General features: G+C 37.0%; 2 protein-coding genes across 2 annotated transcripts; both read right to left on the reverse strand.

Moving 5' to 3' along the window:
• Positions 1-2,255: 2,255 nt before the first annotated feature.
• LOC121408986 (zinc finger protein 605-like) lies at positions 2,256-4,980 on the reverse strand. The gene has a single exon (XM_041600744.1). It carries the CDS (start codon positions 3,948-3,950, stop codon positions 3,165-3,167), a length of 786 nt encoding a protein of 261 aa, XP_041456678.1. The 5' UTR covers positions 3,951-4,980; the 3' UTR covers positions 2,256-3,164.
• A 510-nt stretch (positions 4,981-5,490) lies between these two features.
• Positions 5,491-24,886, reverse strand: LOC121408985 (zinc finger protein 41-like). The gene is made up of 5 exons (XM_041600743.1): positions 24,797-24,886; positions 12,423-12,609; positions 11,571-11,786; positions 10,296-10,373; positions 5,491-7,860 (listed from the first exon to the last, which is right to left on the reverse strand). Exons 1-5 carry the CDS (start codon positions 24,857-24,859, stop codon positions 7,016-7,018), a joined length of 1,389 nt encoding a protein of 462 aa, XP_041456677.1. The 5' UTR covers positions 24,860-24,886; the 3' UTR covers positions 5,491-7,015.
• Positions 24,887-25,856: the final 970 nt, after the last annotated feature.

Consider the following 25,856-nt stretch of genomic DNA (forward strand, 5'->3'; position numbering starts at 1 on the left):
GTAAGAAAAATACTGAAATTTAGGTTTATTTTAGCTTTGTTTTCACAAAGTAGATAAGGAATCTCATAAGGCAAAAATAAATGTGATTGCCATCATCTCAATCCAGATGACAATGATGTCATAATCCTACATGACTTTGTAAATATATTTGGAAATCCCTTTTCAATGAAATTAACTTGAGAATTGATACAAAAAGTGTTAAACTAACATAACATAAATTACTGAATAGGTGTTTTGAAATGGATTGTAATGCAACCCTTGTAGGATTATGACATCATTGACATCTAGATTCATTCCTTGCAGTCATGCCTTACTTTGGTGCAAATCAAAATTTACATCACTGCAAAGAATACCTCCTGATCATCCATGCATTAACACATACCACATAAATATGACAAAAAATTATCTGGAAGAACATACTCTTTTCAGGTCATATATAATGATCATGTGTTCATGACGTATATTTTTCTCACATTGAGGATTTGTGAGGCACTGGCATAAATCTGGTCTGAGGATTGGGGGTGGAGTAGCCATATATTGACCTGAAATTTCAAAATTTTGGGGACACCCAAAACACGATGTATATTACTGTGTACATTATACTACTATATTTTTGTACAAATTTTCCCTTGCCTCCACAATGATGCCAGGATATGACCCCCCCCCCCCTTCCCGGCCTAGTCTGCAGACACAGACCCTGATTGAAACTTTGATCAACAAATGTGTCTCCACGCAAAGACTAGCATATACAAAACTTGCTGTTTCAATTTAGAGCGAGAGGGCTTTCAGTACACAAGGCATGTGAGTAGGCTGCAATTCAGACCCTTAACTCGAGTGAAGGGTTTGCACAGCAGACTACCCCGGCCAGTGTATTAATCAACATTTTTATTGTTAAACTAAGGATTTTCCATCACCCGATTCTTGTAAGAATAGATTGAACGCAGGAACGAAGCGACCAGGTGAATAAATTAACATTTTTAGATTGCAAGGTTGGGCAAATTCAGAAACTTCTACTGTATTAAAAGATGAATCCATGCATTAGCCATGAATAGCTCCATGCATTAACAGTAGTATGAACCATTTGATATATTGTTTCTGTCTTGGAAAGTGGGGAGATGATTGTACATGCCGTCCCCCCTCTCTGAAAAGTGGGGGATATACCCCTCCCCCTGCCGGATTTACGCCCGTGCAGTGTCAAGTTTTTTTTTTTCATTCACACGGTAGAATGTTTTGTTACAAAAATATTAAATGAATGAAATTAAATAAATTTGATATTGAATTCAAATTTTAATCAGCATTATGATGTGTGTTTCATAAAGCTGTTCGTAAGTTCAGAGCGACTTTAAGAACGACTGGTGAACCTTTCTTACGCACATAACCATCGCCAATGAATATACCGTTTACCACAAGAAAGGATCACCAGTCGTTCTCAAAGTCGCTCCTAACTTACAAACAACTTTATGAAACAGCCCCCAGGTGTGAATGCAACACCATTGAGGCAAATTCAATCAGAAGCATGAGGCTTAAATCTGAATCATCAACTATTCTCTTTAATTTTAACATAACAGGTTACAATGTACATAATTATGTTGATAAAACTCATTTCTTTACCCAATATAGTATTTTGGTATAAAAAATTGGATTGATAAATATCCCCAAGAATTACAAAAGTATCTTTTGTAAGATTATGTTGCAATAATCATAAAAACATAAGTTTTAATACATTATCATGATTATTAAAATTCTTTGACTTAGAATTAAGATATAACAAGAAGTGCTATAATATCGGAACGATGTCTCTAAGCGCTTTATTACCCCAGTCATTGGATCCTTACATGCCCACATACAATGTATGCACCTTCTCCACTTCCTGGGGAGCATTTCAACAAGAGTTCCAAGACTAAATTGCTAGGCATACTACATAGGCCTTCACATCCTACCAGGTACCCATTTAACACCTGGGTGGAGAGTGGCAAAGTGTGGATTGACGTCTTGCCAAAGGACGCTAGGCCATGGTGGGATTCGAACACACGACCCTCTGATTACAAGGCAAGAGTCAGAACCGCTACACCATGGCGCTTCCACATATTGGAATAAAATTAAAATACGTTTACAAAAAATCAATTTCACAGAATCTTCTGTCATTATAATTTCCTTTATTACAAAAAGTCTAACTGAACTTGAAGTTTAACCCAAAAATTATTCCACTTATGATTTTTTTTGTGAAAGATGTAGATGGCAATCATGGCATTAAAGTTGTATGAATTTATTGACAAACATATCTTTTCACATTTTATGTCAGCTGACAATCTAATCTATTAAACTGAAAAAATATTCAATCTATAATAATATAATATAATATAATATATTCAAAATCAAGGAAAGAAATTGGTAATTAAGTCCAATTATTCAACATATCACTATATTTCAAGGGCTCCTGCCTCAGCTCTTGGCACGTAACAATTAATCATTTGAAAACTTTCATTGACCTTTATTAATCCCAGCCTGTAAAATGGCAAATATTTGGATTCTTTCAAAATAAAGCAGTACCTATATCAGTTAATCTCTCCCTCATTTCTAAACATGCATAAAAATATCATGGAGCAACGCCCATGTCTAAACCATCTATTTCTAAGGTTTAATGATAATTGTCAGTCATCTGCAATATGGGCTGAATAATTGGTCGACAAAAGAGATAATGGGTGTCACGTAAAATTTACTAAATACCAGACTTTCAATAACATCTCAATTACAATATTTCCAGATCTTCACAAGCGTTTTTCAGAATCAACTTAGGAAAAGAATGGGTAGCTGGGATTGATTTTTTAGAGGATGGTAAATGCACGCGCAAAGTGCCAACATGTACATGTAGGCCTACAGAGCTTGCTAAGCTGTGGGTGCAGGGAGAAGTTCCCACCCCCCCCCCCCCAACATATCAAGTTTTCAATAAATAAATGGCATTCTTGGAGTTATATTAAATGCCTCCCTGGATTGGCAATGGAGCATTTCTAAGGTGTAAATAAATACATTTATACTTAATAGCAAACATCCACAGGAAGTTCACTCATTTATGATAGTCACGTATGATAGACATAGAATAAGACATTTTTAGGCTTATATTTATTTTTTTTAAATGAAACTCTTCTCAAAGTATCCTTCAAATCTTATTTTTTTTTATCTCCTCCATGCATTTTGAGATAATGATGAGCCAGAGTACTTCTTTTAGAGAAGCATGTCTTACATTGCTGACATTCATAAGGTCTTTCTCCTGTGTGTAGTCTGAGATGCTTGGTCAGACTACCTTTTTCAGAAAATGTTTTCTCACAATGAGAACATTTAAATGGCTTTTCTCCCGTGTGTGTTCTGATGTGACGAGTCAGATGAATTTTCTGAACAAATCTCTTCTTACAATGTGAACATTCAAAAGGTTTTTCTCCTGTATGTGTTTTTATATGCCGAAGTAGATCAGGTTGCGTAGAAAATCCCTTCTCACAATGTGAACATTCATATGGTGTTTCTCCTGTATGAAATCTGATATGCTGGGTCAGATGAGACTTACGATTATATGTCTTTTCACAGTGTGGACATTGATGTACCTTTTCTCCTCTGTGAGTTAAGAGATGAACGGTTAAATTACTCTTACTTGTAAAGCTCTTCTTACATTCTGAACATTCATATGGTTTTTCTCCGGTGTGCGTTCGAAGGTGATAGTTCAAATCATTTCTTCTTAAAAAACTTTTCTCACAGTATGAACATGCATGAGGCTTTTCTCCTGTATGTGTTCTAATATGACTATGTAGAGCAGCTTTGTCAGAAAATCTTTTTTCACAATGAGAACATTCATATGAAATTTCTCCTGTGTGAGTTAAGAGATGAGCGGTTAAACTACTTTTAGCCGAAAATCTCTCCTTGCATTGTGAACATTCGTATGGTTTTTCTCCGGTGTGCATTTGAAGGTGAAAGATCAGATCATATCTTGTAAAATAGCTCTCCTCACAGTAAGAGCATGCATGTATTTTTTCTCCTGTGTGTGTTTGAAGGTGATTGGTCAAATCATATCTTGTAAAATATCTCTTCTCACAGTATGAACATTCATATGGTTTTTCTCCGGTGTGTCTTTGAAGGTGATTGGTCAGCTCACATCTTGTATAATATCTATTCTCACAGTACGTACATTTATGTGGTTTTTCTCCGGTGTGCCTTTGAAGGTGACGGGTCAAATCATTTTTAATAAAAAATCTCTTCTCACAGTAAGAACATTTATACTTCTTTTCTCCTGTGTGGCTTTGGAGATGACGGGACAGATGAGACTTGAGATAGTATCTCTTCTCACAGTGTGTACATTGAAATGTTTTTTTCCTCACATCTGTTTGGAGATGATCAGTCTGGTTAAGTTGGTTAGAGCATCCCTCTGGAATGTGTGTAGAATCGGGATGTGTATGATGCGCTTTGTGATCACATTTACAAGAATATTCCTGTTTGCAATAGCAGCATTCATTCCTCTGCGTGCATGATCTCAAATATGTGAAGGAATTCGCATCATCCTGACATAATTTCTCTTTGCAACGACAGCAACAACACTGATGTAGTTTTCCTCCTGAATGTACAGTAAGGCAAGATTCATCACCTCTGTTGATAGACTTACCACGATCTATGGAGTCCTCTTCACCATAAGCAATGACTCCTATAAGTAAAAGATAGAAGAATTATTCTCATCAACTCTTCTGCTCTGCAATTATTACACATAACACGATTCTTACTGACATCCCTGAAAGTTCCACTAATTTGTACACATGATCTAATTTGTACATATGAATACTAAATCACAATGTGTACTTGAGTTATACATGAGCAAATGGAAATGGGGTGCACAAGACAATGCAATTCATTAATGCAGGTGCATGACAGGTAGGACCTCCTGGATCAATGTGCTCTGTTGATCCAGATACGATGTGAGCATGAGGGATTTTTCTTTTTGCTTTAAATACTTCTTTTTTCATGATGACAATTCCTCAAATACCCCCAATATGGCCAAAGTTTGTTGACCCTAAGTGACCTTTGACCTTAGTCATGTGACCTGAAACTCACACATGATATTCAGGGATACATGGTTGCTCTTATGTCCAAGTTTCATGAACTAGACCCATAAACTTTTAAAGTCATGATGAAAATTCCTCAAATAACCCCAACATGACCAAAGTTAATTGACCTTAATCATGTGACCTGAAACTCAGGCAGGATCTTCAGTGACACGCTATTACCCTTATATCTAATTTTTATGAACTAGGTCTATATACTTTTTAAGTTAGGATGACCTTTAAAAAACTTAACCTTGGTTAAGATTTCAGTATGGAGTCCCCCAACATGGTCCAAGTTCATTGACCTTTGACCTTGGTCATGTGACCTGAAACTCAGGCAGGATGTTCAGTAATACTTGATTACCATTTGTCCACGTTTCATGAGCTTGGTCCATATAATTTTTAAGTTATGATGACATCCAGTGCAGCTATAGATGGAATGGTGGTGATTTTGTTTTTTACCTGATTTGTAAGAAAGCAAGAATGCTTGTAAGCAAGCAACCAAAGGACCAACATCTTATAGGTCTTCTCCAAGGGACCTGGTAAATGAGGATGAATGCCTTATCAAAGGGCACAAGCACACCAAGTAGGAATTGAGCCATGGGTCACTGGAATCAGAAATCCCTGTTTATCAACTGAGCTATTGTGCCCACTGAAAGAGATGACTGGAATCATAGTCTATTTGGCCTGGTCCAGGAGAGATTGTATCAGACAATGGTCCACCATTTGTTGGGAAACCATTCCAAGACATGTGCAAGAAGTGGAATATCAAGCACACCACTTCATCTACCGGTACACATTATCCACGATCCAATGGATTTAGCTGAGAGAATGGTTTGTACAGTCAAGAATATGTTGACAAACTGTTCTCAGACTCGCCAAGACAGTCAGCTAGCTATGATGAGCCTGAGAGCAACATCAGTTGATAGCAAATTGAGATCACCAGCGGAAATCTGATTTGGTTGACCCATCAGAACCACATTGCAAAGTCACTACTTCTCGAGAGATTCTACTACCAATGATTTTCTTTTGAATGGGCAAGACAAGATGAAGGAAGTGCATGATCGACATGCAAGTTCTGATTTACCACCACTGAATTCTAATAGGACAGCCAGTGAAAGTTTTACATCCAATAGACCACACTTGGATACTAGCCAAAGTATCCAGAGTCTGTGAGGAGCCCAAGTCTTACGAAGTATCAACGCCAAAGGGAGGAGTTTTGAGAAGAAACAGATCTCACTTAAGGGAAATTGATCCACCATCCATCAGAGTCTAGAGCTACTCAATCTTAACACCCATCACCACACTCACAAACTACGAGATCTGGACACGCTGTTCACAAACCAGCAAGATTCATGTTTGAAGAATGAATGCTAGAATATTATTAATACTCTAAACTGTCAGAGAAGAAGAAAGAAGGACACTGAAGTCATTAGATTAGTTAAAAGTTTATTAAATGCATGTATAATCTTTGTACATTATTTTTGGTATGCCCAGTGAAGTTTACTAAATTTATCAAATCTATTTTCACCAAAACTTATTGTTTGGAAATTGATTTCAGAATCAATTCGGTTATCAAAATATCAGTTTGCACGAGATCAATAGTTATGTAAAATTGAAGATGTATTCAGATTATCACAAATTATTATCGTTATTCTTTGTATATATTATTTTCTGTTATATTACAACCAAGACAAATTAACAAAATTTGCAGACTACCAAATGTATTGTTTGAAAACAATATCATAGAAATATGAAATTCTAAATCTTAACAGAAGGGGGATGTTACGATAGACGACATCAGAATCGATATCTCCACACAAGCTACCATGGACACTTGACCTGCGTGAATAAAGTTCATCTGTATATATCCATAAACCAACAGAGTCAACCTTCTTTCAACCTGTTGAAAAAAAACATCCGAACAGTATTTACATTTATATTTTTGTTCGTTCGGTGTGCAATTTGAGGTGACAATTCAGATCTTTTCTGCGAAAAAATATATCCTCACAGTGTGTACACTCATATGATTTTTCATCTGTGTGCGTTCGGAGATGATAATTCAAGTTTCCTTTTTGAACAAATCCCTTCTTACATTGTGGGCATTTATATGGCTTTTCTCCAGTGTGTATTTTGAGGTGACGGTTCATACCACTTTTTTCAACAAATCTCTTCCCACAAAAAGAGCATTCATATGGCTTCTCACCGGTGTGTCGCCGGATATGATGAGTTAATAACTTTTTTCCAGAAAATTTCTTTTTACATTGAGGACATTCATATGGTTTTTCTCCTGTGTGTGTTCGAAGATGGCTGGTCAAAATACCTTTCTGAGAAAATCCCTTATTACAGTAAGAACATTCATACGGCTTTTCTCCTGTATGTGTTCGAAGATGACTGGTCAAAGTACTCCTTTGAGAAAATGACATCACACAATGTGAACATTGAAATGTTTTTTTCCTCACATCTGTTTGGAGATGATCAGTCTGGTAAAGTTGGTCAGAGCATCCCTCTGGAATGTGTGTAGAATCAGGATGTGTATGATGCACTTTGTGATCACATTTACAAGAATATTCCTGTTTGCAATAGCAGCATTCATTCCTCTGCGTGCATGATCTCAAATATGTGAAAGAATTCGCATCATCCTGACATAATTTCTTTTTGCAACGACAGCAACAGCACTGATGCGGTTTTCCTCCTGAATGTACAGTAAGGCAAGATTCATCACCTCTGTTGATAGACTTACCACAATCTATGGAGTCCTCTTCACCATAAGCAATGTCTCCTATAAGTGAAAGAGAGAAGAATTATTCTTCTCAACACTACTGCTAAGCCCTTTTTTATGTATTTTAATATCCAAGTATCATACCTTGAAATAATAATCATCATAGGTCCATTTATATAGTGGAGATACATGCTGGCAAACTCTACAACATACATGCATACAACCCTTTGTATCATATTACAACCATGGCTGTAACTGAGGTGCCGTATGGTTGCTTAAGTATTCTGGGAATAAACCCTACCAGGTACCCATTTACCTCACATGGGTCAAGAGCAGCCATTGCGGATAAATATATTGCTGAATGAAAGTGATGCCTGAAATAGGATTTGAACCCATGACAATCTGACCGAAAGGCGAGAATCAGAACCACCGCACCATGATGCTTCCACAAATGTAGAACAAAACTACTGACACATGGATTCTTGCCAGTGGAAAGTCAAAATTAATGACTCCATGGTTCCAAGATCTAAGGTAGATATCAAGTTAGAGCAGTAAAAATACAATGCTTTAAGTACTTGAATACAAATTTGAGTCAAATTTATTTGAGTACTAATTTACTCAGGATACAGTATATCCAGTCTTATCCAGAAATTAGCAAAATCTTTATTTGGTAGCTTTTGATATCACGTAAGACGTGGAAAGGCACTTCTGTGTCAGCAAGCAAAATCATATATTATTATTGGAGTTCCAAGCAAAGTGATCTGTACTTAGTGATCCAGACACTAGAGTGAGATGGCATCCCAACATTACCAAATGCTGGTCATAGGCAGAAGGCATATGTGTAAGAAGCCTACTCATAAACTTTGGCAGGCTGTTTCTGCCACCAAAACTATGAAACAAAACCTCTTATTCGCTTGAAGACATGAGCTGGCACCATCAACAGCAAACAAGAGAAAGAAACAGGAAGTCAAGAGAAGTTTAATAGACAACAAACAATTGATGCTTAGAAGAGCATTAAATGACTGACTTGGAGTCATATGACAAAAGTTTGGGCAGTACCAGATGTCAAAGTGAAAGTTTTGCAATACTTTGCGCAATAAGATACATGCAACTCATCAAAGATGCCGTAAGAACCCCAAGGAATTTTGAGGACAGTGAGCGATACCCCCCCAAAAAAAAAAATTACAATGAGCTTTTGGAGAAAGATGATGTGTATATTTCAATTATCATTTTTTTTTAATGTATTGCCATACTATGCAGTTACCATGGGAATGAAGCACCAAACATATAATAAAAGGTGTCTTCCCATGAGCATCACATAAAAAAAGTGAGAAGTTTTTTCTGCAAAATTCAATTTGCATAAAAAAAAGGATAAAACAAACCATACTTGGAGGAAAAAAATGCTGAACCCCAAGGCCAAACAGAACTACCGGTAGACTAAACCCGAACATGGCGCCAGATTTGCAGCACTGTCTGATTCTTATGCAAGATTATCAGTGACACTTGATTACCAATATGGTCAAACTCCACTAAAATAGGCCCTTGATGTACTTCATAAGTTATGACATTTGAAAAACTTAGCCTTGGTCAAGATTTAAATGCTGATACCCATTAAATGGTAAAAGTTCATTTACTTTATTGCCTTTGATCTTGATCATGTAACATGAGACTAATGCAAGACGATAAGAGAAACTTGATCACCCTTACGTCTAAGTTTCATGAAATAGGTCTAAGTTTTGATGTCATATAAAAGAAAATAAAATCAAATTTCAATGTAGAAACTGCCGCTTCTCTAAGAAAAGCGGTTCTTATAGCCTTGCTCTGCAATGGAAACATTTCCTTCACTACAATAGAATTGGTTCACTGAACCTAATGTTCTCTGCTTTTATGGTATGACTGGTGGTGTATGAGCATTTAGAATGAAGGGAGTTTTCAGAGGGAGACATTCCACTTTCCAATGTGAATGCAAGTTGTACATGCCAGATCAAAGAAATCGTAGAATGTGAACATTATTGGTCATTGAAAGACAATACATTGCTATGAATAGGATTTTGTAGCTGGTAATTATAACATAGAAGATATTGTACAGGTGTGACAACCAAAGCTCTCTGAAATTAAAAGATACCAACGGACCAAGAGTCCAAAATTTACCAGATTTTTAACAAAATCAAAATTCCAGTGGCAAGAAACAAATTACGAATAATGTGCTAAAAAAAAAATAATAATCTCTAATTTATTGATCAAATTAGGATTACTGTGCAAGGTAAGCTCGAATTCGGTTTAACGTCAAAATATTTTACGTTTCTTATCCAATTCTTAAGAAAAACTATTTTCTTGGTAATTTTGATTCTAGAGAAATTTTTAACAGTGTTGCATTTCTCAGGATCTGCAATAACAGGTTGGGGTTTATCTACCAAATCTCAGAAGGGGTGGGTGTTCCAGAGTGTAGACAGCCCGGGTGACTTCACCTTCTCATAATTACGTGTAAAAGTTACCTTTCGATGTTGAAGGCTGTTCAGGAGCCACAAAATTTGTTGTAAGAGTTGAGCTATCCCTTGCTTGGTTGATCATCCCTGCAATAAACCATCATTATTAGGTTATCATTTCCTTGCTTTAATGACTGTCTACATTTAGGCCTACAGAATATTAGCAAGAAGTTGCAAATTTGAAGCCAGCTAGTATCTTTTTATCAAAAGGTGGTCCAATTTAAAGCATGAAAATGATGAAAACTGATCAATATTAGGCCAGGTAGTTTGATTTCCAACCCCCCTATCCCCCTTTCTTCATATGTCAGGAAGTCAGCCACTGTCTAAATAGTCACACTGGAATTTGCAAGTAATTATCTAAAAAACTGTGTGTTAATCTTCTGCAAAATTGTGTGATTTAATTGACTATTAAAATAAGAATTCTTCTAGAAATCAAGAAATAAAATATGATAGTTTGGGAATCATAGTATTTACTCTAAAATATTAAAATTTTAAAATCAATTACTTGACATTTAAGTGTTTCACAAACATTGTTTTTCAAAATAATTTTTTTCTGGATAGAATTTGACACTACTTCATTAACTACATAACATAAATTAATTCTAAATGGTAGCCAAAAATTAAAGATATATTTATGAATTTCGGCAAGAAAGAGAACTAGCATGTAACTTCTCATTAAGAGTAATTTTCGTTGAAAGAGGGAAGAGACTGTCTGGATAGGACATGTTGGAATTCATTTTCATAGATTTGTTGTTGGGTTGCATGCTTGGTGCAGCTAGCAGCTGCATGAGTTGGTAGCGAATTGAGAAGTGAAATTGTCCGACTCACCATCACCGGCATAATTCCCTAATTCACCATCAATCACATAAATTTGTTGTTCACTAGAGCTAGAATTTCCATCATTAATTTCTGCTTCATAAAAATCATCAATTTCAAAATCCAAATCTAGATAAATTCTGGGTTTTCTTCAGTTTCGTGATCGAAGTATTCAGTGACAGTGTGAAGAAATGTACCTCAGCAACAGAGTCAATCGCGACTCTCATACACACATACATGTCATAAAAATGGTAACCCCCAATATCGCAGACGTAATCGTGTTCAAAGCGTTCAGAGAGAGAACTTTTAAACTATCAATTAACTGACTTTCATCGGTCTCCATGATAAATTAACTATACCATCGTGTTCTTCTTATTTTCCCCTTTAATTTGATATACGATTCTCCATTTTTTGGATTAGCAATATATTTCTACTTCAAACAAGATAATATCATTTAGACATGAATACCTTCTACACCCGATGGAACAATGTCTTCATCATCATTCTCAGAAGGCTCTTGCTTGATGTAGAACTTTGTGGGAAAGTGTGCAAATTCATCATCATTGTCTTCCTCTTCTTTTTGAGAGTTAATTTCTCTGGCTGACAGAATGTTTTCACCTACAAGAGTTTGGTCTTGCAAACTTCCATCATCCTCTGCCTCTTGCTTGATCTCCACCTGAATGACTGTATTGTGCAATTATCAAATTATTTTAAGTACCATACAAGAAATATGTATCCCAAGAAATTGATGATGAAGAAAAAATATTTCAAAGGTCAGCATAACATTACAACTTCAAAACTCTGCATAACAATCCTATGTAACTTTGCAAATATATCTTCCTGATTAGAAATCAATTGTATACAGCTATAATCATCGAAGCTAGAATATGAGTCTTAGAAGCGAGATAGAGGAATGCTTCATAAAACCTCAGTACCTCAGAACAATATGCTTAACATACAAAAAGAAGAAAGAATTGTTTAAAAGCTCTAGCAGTTGGCTCAACCATGAGCAAAAAATTGCTTTCAGGTTTAACAGTAGCATGATAAAAAGCAAAATAGCAATCATTTGAAATTGAAAATGGCAATGTCTAATCATGGACAGAAATGGGGAACTTTGAGAGAGGTGAAACAAGATTGAAAATAATGTTGGGGAGGAATTTTCAATTACACTATCAAAATATAATAATATCTTTAATAAATTTTTTCTACACAATGAAAAAAAAACACTGGAAATGAAACACCATGATCCCAGTAAAATCTTGAAAATCATATCTCTGTAAAATGTACATGTACTTGTGACACCACAATTTTTGTACTTACCTTCATTGTCTGACATCCAACCACCAGCTGTTAACCTTTCACAGAGTCCATCTTCGTTCTCCTCTTCATCTTCTTCCTCTCCTACCGGCATCCAACCTTCACCTGTAAACCCATCAGAGTTTGCATCCTCATCCTTCTCCTCCTGTTCCTCTTGCTTAATCCTAATCATCCTGCTATCATCTATGACCTGTCAATACAACAATTATACAATAGCTCTATCAAATACTAGAGATGATAATAATGACTGTCCTTGAAGTAGATGTAGGCCTATGGACATCCACAAAGTTTGGCCTTGGTTGTTGGACACACTGCCATAGCCAGGGACCCATTTCTCAACACCGCAGTAAGTCTAAGTTGCTGACTAAATCGGACATAGTAAGCTACTTGTCCGCTGGTTCATGAAGCCCTCTTTGCCAAGATCGGGTACAAAAACCTGATTAAATGTTTATGACACCTCTGAACCGGTAATAACTTCTTCCTTAATGAAGAAGTGGCATCACATGGGTAGACTATGACATGCAAACTTGCCTCAAAATTTGAAAATTGCAATCTTACGTAGAAGTTGAAATTACATTGCAAAACAAGAGGGATGGACCGTTCAGTAGTAATTGTAATGCACAGAGACTAGATGAAAACTGATTTATTTTGAAATAGTATAATAATTGAATCGATAAAGATTCTACCACTTCAGGCCGTCCGTAACTGGATTTGCATTTGTTGTTTTCAGACCCTTATTAACATTTCAATAAATTTTACCTCTATTTTATGCATAGAATTTATCAAATCGCATGTTTCAGTATCTAAAGATTTAAACAATTTTTGTAACTTCTGAAGGTTTCCATGTTAAAGAAGAATAGTGTAGTAGGTTTTACGGTACAACATGTATCTTTCTTGGGCAAGTGTTGGTCCTAAAAAGGACCATCCAATCTCAACGTTTCGACAAGTGTGTTATTGCCATCTTCAGGAGTGTTCACTGGCTGACAAGTTCACAAGCTTTTGACGGTCCTGGGGATTGGTATAAAGAGACTACCCGTTATCAGATAATTTTTGTCACTTGATAAAGAGTTGCAGCGGCACTCCAAAGCTTGTGAACTTGTAAGCTAGTGAACACTTTTTGCGAGAGTGATCACAAATTTCCTAGAAAGCTAGTGAACACTTTTTACAAAAGTGATCACAAATTTCCTTGTTGACCATAATAGATTGCGAGACAAATGAATACCCTCTAGCGATTAAATGTGAACTGTTCGCACTGTCCACTGCTAATACAGGGGAATTAAGGTAATTAATATGTATATTTCATCTACCCCTCATTTCATTCTTCTTCTAGACCACTCTGCCACTTTCAGACAGTTACTTATTCCTGAAAATAAAAATTACACAAACTTATCTTTTTTAAAAGAACGCTTTAATATAAAGATATTTGATGAAAAACAAACCTGTCTTTATTTGGTCTCCTTTGAGGCCACTATCTTGTACAAGCTATGGAAGATAAACCATAAATTTATGCACAGTAGAGGCCTCGAAGGAGACCAAGTATAGCTTTAACAATAAAATTTAGAAATTTTGGCTCGCTATACTTGGTCTCCTTCCAGGCCACTATTGTGTAAAAGTCTATGGAAAATACACAACAGTAGTCGCCTCGAAGGAAACCAAGTATAGCTTGAACAATAACTTTTTGGAAATGTCGGCTCAGTATACTTGGTCTCCTTCCAAGCCACTACTGTGTAGAAGTCTATGGAAAATACACAATAGGTTTATACACAGTCAGAAGTGGCCTTGAAGTCTGAGACCAAATAGATTAGCCCATAGCATAGTAGATTACATTAGCCACCCGTTGGAAAACGAAATAAACCACAGAATTTGAAAGAAATTGATGAGCGTGTTACATTTCACTCCCAAAGTCAGGGATTTCCAAACCCCGCCTCCCAGTCATCATCAAAAGCACTGTGTGATCACTAACTGTACCATGTTTACTATTTGTGTCTGCGATGGTCTGCGTATTACAGTCACACACGAATTGGGCAGAGCACGGCAGAAGCGATGACGCAAGCGCATAATATCCCTGGATGGATGGCCAGTTTGCTGAAAAAAAGACTTTAAATTTCGAAAAGTAGGACATGATTTGAATGTCAAAAATCAAGTGTCCGAGGGAAAGAGTCCACTAGTGGCTTCGATCACAAAAATGCCCGGGGGGGCCACTTACATTGACGAGTGGATACCATGCGCGACCAAAAAAACACATAAAAAGGATGTCCTTTTCACGATAGGGCACGTTACGTACGTAAAAGGGTATCTATTTCGCTAGGAAAATTACGTGTTTAGGGTCGAATTTGCGGGATAATAAAACAAAATTAAAATGTTTTATAAAGGATGTCCTTTTTGTCCCAACACTTCGTGTTTATAGAGTCCGATTTGCGCGAGGTGTAGAAGGTGGGGTCGTACTAAACCAAATAAGGTAAAGCCGACGACCGAAGGACCCGTAACAATAAAACATTCCTGTACTTGTTTAGGGGTTCATTTCAGGGATTATTTGCCAATAGTATCGTTTTGTTTCCAATACTTGTTAAGGGTAGGGTTTCACACGCCAATACTTGTTAAGGGGTGCATTTTCAGAATATGGAAATTACGTGTTTAGGGTGCTTTTCGAGACCCCATGGTCGCGCATGGTATCCACTCGTGAATGAAAGTGGCCCCCCCGGGCAAGAATGTCATTTTTTTAAATATCTCATAAAAGGACATACATGTAACACTGTCAGTTCCCCCACTCACTGTCAGGTTCCAATAAAGCTATTCATCATGTAACTTGGCTCCTAAGTAAATTTGACTCTTTAATTTCAATTTTTTTTTTCTTAATCAAAAATAGAGATTAAAAAACTACAATTGTCTTGTCATATTCCTTTCCACCAATAGAGGGCGTACACAAAAATATGCCTAAAATTCAAGGTTTTGAGCGCTCTGGTGAGTACAAAAAATTACCAAGTTACTATGAAAAATAAATTGCAACTGTATGGAAATTAGTATTTTTGATTATTTTTTAAATTGTGTGCTTTGTTCAGCATTGCATTGGTTTTGGCAGAGGAATGGCAGGCTGAGTTCTAGACCAAACAAAAGCTTCGGTCTCTGTTATGTTGGTTGTTCAGCTGAACTTCGTTGGCTTCACTCACCAAATACGAGGAGAAATTTAAAAAATGTTAAAAAACTCCTCGAAACAGACGGCTGCCAGCTGTCTAGCTGAGTTCAAGTCCCGGGGGGGGGGGGGGCACTCGACCAAAAAAGTGGCGGGGGTGTGCCGCGGGCAAGACAAAAAACGGGGGCCTTGTAGCGGGCTTATTGTAAAAAGGAGGGTCCTCGGAACGACAAATGCTTGTGAAAACGGGGGTCCTTGGAACGGATCGCCAGCGTGTGAGCGCGTATGCCTCCCTACGGACAGTAGAGGCGCTGGTCAGAAAATAGGGATCGTCCCAGTTTACAGGGACTGTCTCAGTTTATAAGGATTTCTTCACACAAGAAATCTAGGAAAGTTCATTCACCTGTCAAGTGCCGACACCAATCAAGTGTGCTAGTCAATGTAAACATATCAGGTTTCATAACAAGATTATTGGAAGACGGTAAGTCATGAAAAATAGACGGTCAACTGGGGGGAATTGAGGTCACTGAATCTATTTTTAGCACTCTCAATTTCCGTAATTGCTGTCTTTGTCCCGTAGGGGGAAGTGAAAAAAAAACGTCCTCATAAACAAGAACAGTCTCAATTTATCAAGACATGATTTGTCTTGGCTTATGAGGATATCCTTGTTTTCTGGGACAATCCCAATTTTTGGACCAGCGCCTCTACTGACGGAACGGTCATGCGTGCATGATGCAGCTAGCGCGGCCTCCGCCGGGGAGCTCTGCGGCCGCTTTTCACCAAAATTGCAGCTCATTCAACGCGATCGGAGCGGCGTAACGAAAAATATGCGAAGCTTTGGAGCGGATTTCTCTCTTCTTTTTTCTCGATAAGAAGAAAATGCTATCGGCTTTCTGTGTTCTTTTTCTCAACAAGGCAAAAATGCTATGCCTTGGAACGGAAATTTGAGTGTAAAAATGGGGGTCCCCTCCGCGGCACATACCCACTATGCATTATATACTGAGTGCCCCCCCCCCCCGGGGTTCAAGTTCCTGTAGGGCACACGAGTGTAATTCATCTGCGCGCAATGCATGCCGGACAGGCGTAAGTAAAGATCACATGACTTTGTTGATTAAAATAATTCATTAAAAATAGATCAAATGTTTGTATATCAAAAGAAAAACGATAAACATAATGCTATGTTCATACTCTTTCATAATCAAGGCGTTTGGGAAGGCTAGACTGCATTTTTGTATTTCATTTTAATCATTATTACCCACAATGCAGTTCTGGTTTTTCTGGCGATGAACTGGCCGAAATTATGGTTAGTCTTATTTCAGGCCATTTAACTTTTGATTGAGCTGGTCAAGTACCTGATTAACATATCAAGTCTTAATGCACTGTTAATTGTGACTAATGTCAGTGAATTAAAGCAAAATCTATCGAGGGATTGATTTTTAATGATTTTTTGATGAGCTATGATATAACACGTGAGTGAATGGGGGTCTGTATTACTCATGTGTGCCCTACATGTATATCGCGACTACACTTCTACACTGTCGTTGCTATGGCTGGGCGTCGTCTGCTAGAAATCGGTGGTGAGAATGCTTCAAACAGTTTTATGTAAAGTGATATAGGTTATGTTTAACAACAGATGATAAGTATATTACTCGGCATTTAGTGCATTTATCGCTTACTATGCTGGAATGACGCTTTCAAATGTATATTAAATGCTTATCATTTATCATGCAGAAATGCGAGTTTCTACTGCCAATAGGAGATCTGGTTGGTTTGAGAGTGTGAAATGAAACAAGTACTAGTAGGAACTTCAAAATGATGAATAACTTCTAATTATCATCAGGATTCCTATTTTCAATATTTAGAGCACGCAGAGAAAGAAAGATGAACAAAACATTAAAATACATAAACTTGTCTCAGTCAGATACATCATAGATTGCGCACTTGAATACTATTCACTTCGTTGAAAGCTACAGGAGAGGGGGGGGTGCTGAGTCGGGGTACATACCCCCATCCTCCTGGCTTGAAAGCAGGGCGGGGTTGATGCCTATAACACCCCCCCTTCTTCCTCCAAATTAACGGTTATAATAGGGAAGAGTGGCGAATGAGCAAAAGAAATGCTTACAATCTTTGTTTGTTATCAATTTTCTTTTATTTACTTTGTTTATTCTTATGCGAATACATAGGTAATAAATCACCTCGAACGAAATTAAACATGTAAACAAGAAGTTATAAATCCACACAATACATATTTAGCCAATTGATGGACATCAAGCAAGTAGAACTTGTAGCTGCAATACCATAGGAAGCGCACAAAATATATGAATGGAACACTGCATTTTTACATTAAATTGAGGGGTGTCTAATGAGACGTTTTCTTTTCTTTTACGCGTTTAGTCAGATTAGGTATTGAATGCAAGGTATCAATCTCTTCAGGAGAACTCACTCTTTCTTTTGAGACCAAAATTTTCAACTTTTCGTCATTTGACCCACAGTATAGGGCACACGAGTGTAATTCATCTGCGCGCAATGCATGCCGGACAGGCGTAAGTAAAGATCACATGACTTTGTTGATTAAAATAATTCATTAAAAATAGATCAAATGTTTGTATATCAAAAGAAAAACGATAGACATAATGCTATGTTCATACTCTTTCATAATCAAGGCGTTTGGGAAGGCTAGACTGCATTTTTGTATTTCATTTTAATCATTATTACCCACAATGCAGTTCTGGTTTTTCTGGCGATGAACTGTTGTTGTTGTTGTTGTTGTTGTTTTAGCTTATACGGCGCGTGTCATTCAGTAGTGAATATTTGCGCCAGCATAATTTGCGGTAATTTTATTTATAAACTTTTCTGTACTTAAATCAATTCAGTAAAAGTCAGGTACGGCGCTGCATTATTCGCGCAATTTTGGAGATTCACAACAGACTGTCATCACAAATCACTTAACCACTTCATATGTATTTTCTGGCCAAGCCCGGATCGGTACATTGATCAGGTTTCTCAGCTACTGCATGATGCGCATGCGTAGCCTTAGGCCCCCCCAATACCAGTCAAGGCTGTGTGATGTCTGTTGACGAAATGATCTCCTTCAACCGAGTTTCAAAATAGCTCTATGTTAATACAAATGGTTAGGTTCGAGACAAAACAAACGTTCTGAGTCTTGTGCAGTTATCGTGCATTGGGTTAATTTTCACATCTCATAGTTTGTTCAATATATCAAATATTTACAAATTAATAAGATCATACGGAAGATATATGTAATGCATTCATATCTAACACGTATATAATTATATATATATATATTTTCCAACATGGGTTTATAATACTCAACAAACACATCAATATTCATATATGAATGGAACTAATACAACGTTCAATTATTTCAATTAACAATAATGACTCGAATATACTATGTGAATCTTTGGGTCCTTCTTACGAAGGATACCAAAGCTTTTTGATGCGAGTACTCTGCTGAATTGAGAAGTCTCTTTATATCCAATTCGATTTCATTTATTTCAAGTAAGAGCCTTTCCCTTTCTTGTGAGTATTCTGGACATTTTGTGAGATAGTGGAGAGTTGTTTCCGGCACAGCACAGAATGAGCATAGACCTGTTTCATGATTGTTGACAAGCCGTCTATTCTCGTTAAGATCAATATTGTTCATTCGGAGACAATGTAAAATAGATGTGCTATATCTCTGGTTTAGAACACATTTGAAAGTTTTCGAAACTGATTTTTGAATGTCCTTCAAAGGTGATAGTGTTTCATCCCATTTTTTTTGCCATATTTCTGTGAAGTACGTTTTAAGAATGCAGTTTGATTCATGCTTACTAATTTTGTTATTTACATCAATTTGGCTGTGCCGTAAACCTTGTTTGGCTGCGATATCCACCACCTCATTGTTCCTGATATCACAATGACCTGGGATCCATTCAAAATACACTGTTATTCCTTTATTATACAATTGTGTATACATTAACAAAATTTCATTCACAAAGTTAGTTTCTTTTTTAGTTTTGATTGCCTCTAGTGCGCTGAGTGAATCACAAAATACGACCGCTCCTGTATAAAGGCCAGGTAACTGGTTCAACCAATTTAATGCTAGTATAATCGCTGCAAGCTCTGATCTATAAGACGATGTATTATCTTGGAGTCTCATTGAATGTATATATTTATAATAGGGTACGTGAAATGCTGCTGCTGCTTTTCCTGTTTCAGGAGACTTCGAACCATCAGTGAAGATTTGTAAGAAGTTAGACCACTTCTTGTGTATTAATTCAAGACTTGTTTGTTTCTGGAATGTTAAATTGTCACTTTTCGATATATAATCAGATATCTCCGTGGATATTATTGGTGACCGGTAATGCCAATATGGTATAAAAGTATATGAGTACATATATTCAATTTCATATTGGAGAGGTTGGGGTAATTTCGATATTCTTTCCCCGAACGGCTTCCTCGTGTTCTTGTCAGAGTAAAACTGAAACTGCCAACAGTCTTGAAGATCTTGTTTCAATGGATGATTTAGTATACTATCTATGCGTTTCTTGAGTCTTACGCTCAGCATTTCACGTCGTATATCTAGGGGCATTTCTCCAAGTTCTACTTGAAGAGTTCGAAGGGAAGTGCCCCTTTTTGCTCCCGCGCATATGGCAAGTGCCTGATATTGGCAGGAGTTAAGAATATTTTTAACATTTGTGGTTGCAGAGTCATAAGCCTCACATGAATAATCCATGAGTGACCGAATAATTGCCCGGTATACGTGGAGTAGTTCTCCAACATTACCACAGAAATTGGCATAAGATAAGCATTTCAAAATGTTAATTCTCTTTTTACATCTTTGAACTACTTCATGTATGTGGGGTCTCCATGTTAGCCTAGAGTCGAAAATAGTACCAAGATATTTGTACTCCTTCCTTGGCGTTAGGAGGTTGTCCCCCAAATATATCTCGAGACATGGATCATATCGAGGGGAATGAGAAAAAAGTACGGGAACCGTCTTTTCACAAGAAATTATCATTCCCCAAGAGAGAAACCAATCATAAAGTATATTTAGATATTCCTGGATTTCTTTGGTACCCTCTCTTATATCATTGGCAGATTTCCATATTACACAATCATCGGCATAAAGGAGATTGTGGATGGTTGGTGAAATTGGAATATCGTGCACCATAATATTAAATAATTCAGGACTTAGGCTACTGCCTTGAGGAATTCCATTATTGGTTTCCATAATGTTAGAAAGATGATCCCCTACTCGAACTTGAATAGTGCGATGTGTCAATAGATTTTTTAAGAAAAGTAGAATGTTTCCTGTAAGACCTAATTTACTTAATTTGACTAGGAGTCCCTTTGTCCATAGGGAGTCAAATGCTTTCTTTATGTCTATAAAGATTGCTAATGTTTTAACACCAGTTTTCAAATTCTTTTGAATTTCATTCTCAAGATGAACAATGTTATCAATTGTTCCTCGACCTTTGCGGAATCCATTCTGTATAGGAGATAATAAAACGTGTTTTTCAAGGTACATTTGAAGTCGTTTTTTTACCATACTTTCCATAATTTTGATGAAACAAGACGTGAGTGCAATGGGTCGATAAGAATCTGTTTTGGATGGGTTTTTGTCATGCTTTAACATGGGAATAAGTATGGAGTGCTTGCATGGCACTGGTATTGTACCGGTTTCCCAGATCCTATTTATAACATATAACATCATATGTTTAAGGGACTCCGGCAGGTGCTCGTACACTTGATAACCTATTCCATCTTCTCCTGGAGTTGAGGGTTTCTTACTTTGTAGGATACTTTCTAACTCTATCATCTGAAATTGTTCGTTGATTGCTAGAGGCATGTTACCTGTGTTCTCGAAAGGAAGATTTTCAAACTGCCTATTGATCTCTTTATCCGAACTGTCAGCATTGGTAGTTTCTCCAACTTGTACAAAAGATCGAGCAAAAGCGTTGGCTTTGTCTGTATCACTGAGAAGCGTTTCTCCATTCTCTAAGAACAATACAGGCATGTTACGCCTTGTTGGATTAGGCACACCTTTCAATCTTTTAACGAAACGCCAAATTTGACCAAGTGGAGTGAAGCGACTCAATTTAGAGCAGTATAACTGCCAATACTGACGTTTGGCAAGTCGAATTTCTTTTTGAGCTTCAGCTTTCTTTTGCTTATAACTAATCAGGTTCTCAGTTGATAGACATTTTCTTAATTTATTTTTCGCTTTATTCCTTTCTTTGATTTTTAAGGAACATTTCTTTGTCCACCATGGGACTGGATTGCGATGCGCCCTTTTCTTAATGGGTGCCGATTCATTTAGAGACATTGCTAAAATGTCCATAAATCTTTCATAAAGAATATTAACATCAATAGTATTATTCATATAATATTGTTTATAGTTTTTCTCACATATATTACTAAAATTATTCCAGTTCATGCCTTTCAGGGACCATTTGTATTTAGTCTCTCTGTCTTCGTCTTGTTTCGAGATCTGTTTACCGGTATACATTTCTGTTATAACTGGAAAGTGATCACTTCCAAATTTATTAGGAAGGGTGTACCAATGACAGTTCGTAGCTAAGGAAGTGGAGATGATAGATAGATCTAAACATGAGGTTTTTCCTGTTACAGGATTCAATCTTGTACCTGAACCATCATTAAGAACCATCAAATCATGATGCATAAGGAAGTCTTCTATCAAGAGCCCATTATTATCTGTTGTATCGCTTCCCCAAAGTGTATTGTGGGAGTTAAAGTCCCCTAATAATAACAATTTCGTAGTGTCCTTAACATGGAGCAATAAAGTATTTAGAATGTTTTCGTCTATTCTCTTACAAGGATTATAATAATTGACAACGGATAAAGTAAAATTATGCATATATAAATTTATCAATTGCATTTCTATATCTGCATGTATTGTAGGATAATCGTAGTGAACAGAGTCGTGAACATATAATGCACATCCACCACCTCGCTGCTTATCTCTATTTCTAGCGAAGCAGCTATAATTCGGGATGTGGAGTATATGTTCCTCTGAAAACCACGTTTCTTGAATGCAGATGAGGTGGAAAGGTGTATTCTTATTACATTCTAAATACTTTATTAACTCATCACCGTGTCCAATCATACTTTGTGCATTCCATTGTAGGACTAAAAGTGCAGTCATGAATGAATTAATTAGCTCGCTCTTGATGAATTGGTAGCCATAAGTTTTTCAACAGAAGACTCAATGAGAGTTACAACTTCGGCTTCTGAATGTTCTTTGGAGAAAATCATAAACAATTTTACAAAGAAAGTAATTAGATCTTCATTGGATGCTGACATCAAGAAATTCTCTTTTGCCAGGGGGGTTGGCATATATCTATTAGTTTCAACCTGTTTCACTTTATTTTCTACTAGGGTTGGGCCAGGGAGATCCACTTGTGCGGATTCATGAATTGAAGTTGAATCATGAATTTCAGCCTCGATTGTTATCTCATTCGGTCGACTTTCCTTGCTTCCAATGTCTTTTTGAGCATTTTTGGAGTTAGGCTTGACAGCCTGTGCATAGGAGGGCGCGCTATCATTATTAGCAAGATTTTTGACATTTTGCATCCCATTGTATTTTTTGAGCGCCTGTGCATAGTTCATTTTATTGACAACCTTAATCTTTAAGATTTCTTTTGCCTTAATTGCTTCTTCACATCCTCTAAAGGCGGCTGAGTGGTTACCTCCACAATTAACGCAGTTTCGCTCTTCCTTGCGATTGCATTCCTCAAATGGATGTTCACCTCCACACCGAACGCATCTAAGTTTTTGGCGACAATTAGCTATTGTATGTCCAAATCGTTGACATTGGAAGCAACGGATAAGTCGGGGGATGTATTGTTTTACTTCTTTTTTCTGGTAGCACAAGGCAATCTCTTTTGGTAGAGTTTTCACCTTTTCGAAGGAAATGATTAAGCTGCGAGTAGGGTAATTTGTTTCTTTGTTGTTTGCACCATTAGGCCTATTATTTCCCTTTCTCATAATTCTCTTTACATTTACTACATGTTGTGATTTCAACTCAGCGAGTAATTCTTCCTCTGACATTTCCGTGGGGATGTCAGAGATAACACCTTTTAGCGTGATTGTTCTATCAATGGCTTTAACCGGTATGTTACCAATATCCTCAATGTCATGTAGTAACTTATACTGTCTAGTATTTACACACTTGATAAGAATGCCTGACCTAAAGAAGTTCATGTTAGCAGGTGCTGATCCAGAACAATTATGGATTGCATTCGCAACTGTCCGCATATTAACATTTCTCAGTGACCTTTCTTTGGCAATGGGCATAATTAATACCGTCATATTATTATGGTTGGAGGAGGCAGTTGGAGTTTGAAAAACTGATTGGTCATTTCCATCCGAGGACGAGTCCCCTCGACATGGTGATAAATTCTCTATGTTCTGGCTACTGCCTTCTCTCACTTTTCTCTTTTTTCTTCTTACTGTTTTGTTATTAACGACAGACCAATTATCTCCCCCACTATTTTGACCAATGTGATCGGAATCCATCATTAATGACGACGTGTCGGTCATAATGACCACGCGCCGAAATTTGGCGGGAAAATCAAATTTGTGTTAGTTGTGCATGAAAGTTGCAAGACCCAGAAAGTTTGCTTACCGAGACCTTTGACAAATCCAAATAGTATTCCAATGTATGTATCTATCAGACAGGCACGTATGTCCAGTTAATAAATCCAGAAAATCCTAAATAAATCCGAGATATAGATTGAAAAATCAAGGGAAGCCCGCAGCCATGACCTGTCTCCTCCGCCGCAGATTTGAATGAACTGGCCGAAATTATGGTTAGTCTTATTTCAGGCCATTTAACTTTTGATTGAGCTGGTCAAGTACCTGATTAACATATCAAGTCTTAATGCACTGTTAATTGTGACTAATGTCAGTGAATTAAAGCAAAATCTATCGAGGGATTGATTTTTAATGATTTTTTGATGAGCTATGATATAACACGTGAGTGAATGGGGGTCTGTATTACTCATGTGTGCCCTGTAGTGTAGATTCCTCACAGGCTAACCCAGAGGGCTCCCGACCGCTACGCGGCCGGGAGCTCTCTGGGTTACTCACGGGCCAGCCACTCTTCGGTGGTGGTCGGATAGATGAACCTGAACATTGATGCACACTTTTTGCACAGTGAAATTTTTTATTTCTACACAGAAAAAAAACATTGACAAACATTGAAAAACACCGATCTTACGTGAATTTTCCTCCTTTTATCTATTGCCGTTCGATGCTTTCGGGGCTTTTCAATCCATTTCATCAACTTGATGTTGGGTATTGCACCTGCACCTGGGCCCGTTTCTCGACACCGTCATAAGTCTAACTTCTTGACTAAATCGGAGATAGTGAGCTACTTGTCCGCTAACCATTTCACGAAGCCCTCTTTACCAAGATCGGGTACAACAACCTCACTAAATATTTATGACACCTCCGAACTTGTCCTAACTTCTTTCTTAATGACGTAGTGGCATCACGTGGGTAAACTATGACATGCAAAAGTGCTTAGAAATTTTAAAATTATAATCTTACGTAATCAATCATAGAGATTGAAATTACATCACCAAACAAGTGGGATAATGCATTCAATGATAATTGCAATACAAATAGACTACAAAAACTGTTGTTAAACGCCACAAAACCATTCATTTTGAAATAGTAAAATGATTTAATCGATAAAGGTTCTACCACGTCAGGCCATCCATAACTGAACTCGTATTTGTTGTTTTCAGACCCTTATTGACAGTTGGATAAATTCTATCTCTAATTTATGCATATAATTTGTCATTTATCGTATGTTTCAGTATCAATAATTAAAAATGTTTTGTTAAACTATATTTTGATGACGTTTAGAATCATAAAATACAGTATAATTATCATCATTTTACAAGGAAAACCATTATATGGTTTACTTTCGTAAACTATTAAAATTGGATATCCCGGGGGTACCCATCTCATCGTCCACAAGTGATTTTTTAGTCATGAAATGAATTATTCATAATTTAATTTTCTCTGCGATTGAATGCTCCAGTCTTCATTGTCTAAGTATGTATGATGCATAATTCACGTGTGCTATTATTTTGAAAAGATTTATTGCCCAATTTATCACAATATTTGCAATTTTGTCATATTTTTTAATTTTGAAAATTATGATATTTTGTGACTAAGGCTACGTCTCGTCTGCTCTTTTTACCGATAGTATCGATATCAAGGTATTCTAGTTAGGAAGCCTTTCGAGAAACAGGTCTAGTAAGATTGGA

Source organism: Lytechinus variegatus, chromosome 2 (assembly GCF_018143015.1).
Source record: "Lytechinus variegatus isolate NC3 chromosome 2, Lvar_3.0, whole genome shotgun sequence".
Classification (NCBI taxonomy): domain Eukaryota; kingdom Metazoa; phylum Echinodermata; class Echinoidea; order Temnopleuroida; family Toxopneustidae; genus Lytechinus; species Lytechinus variegatus.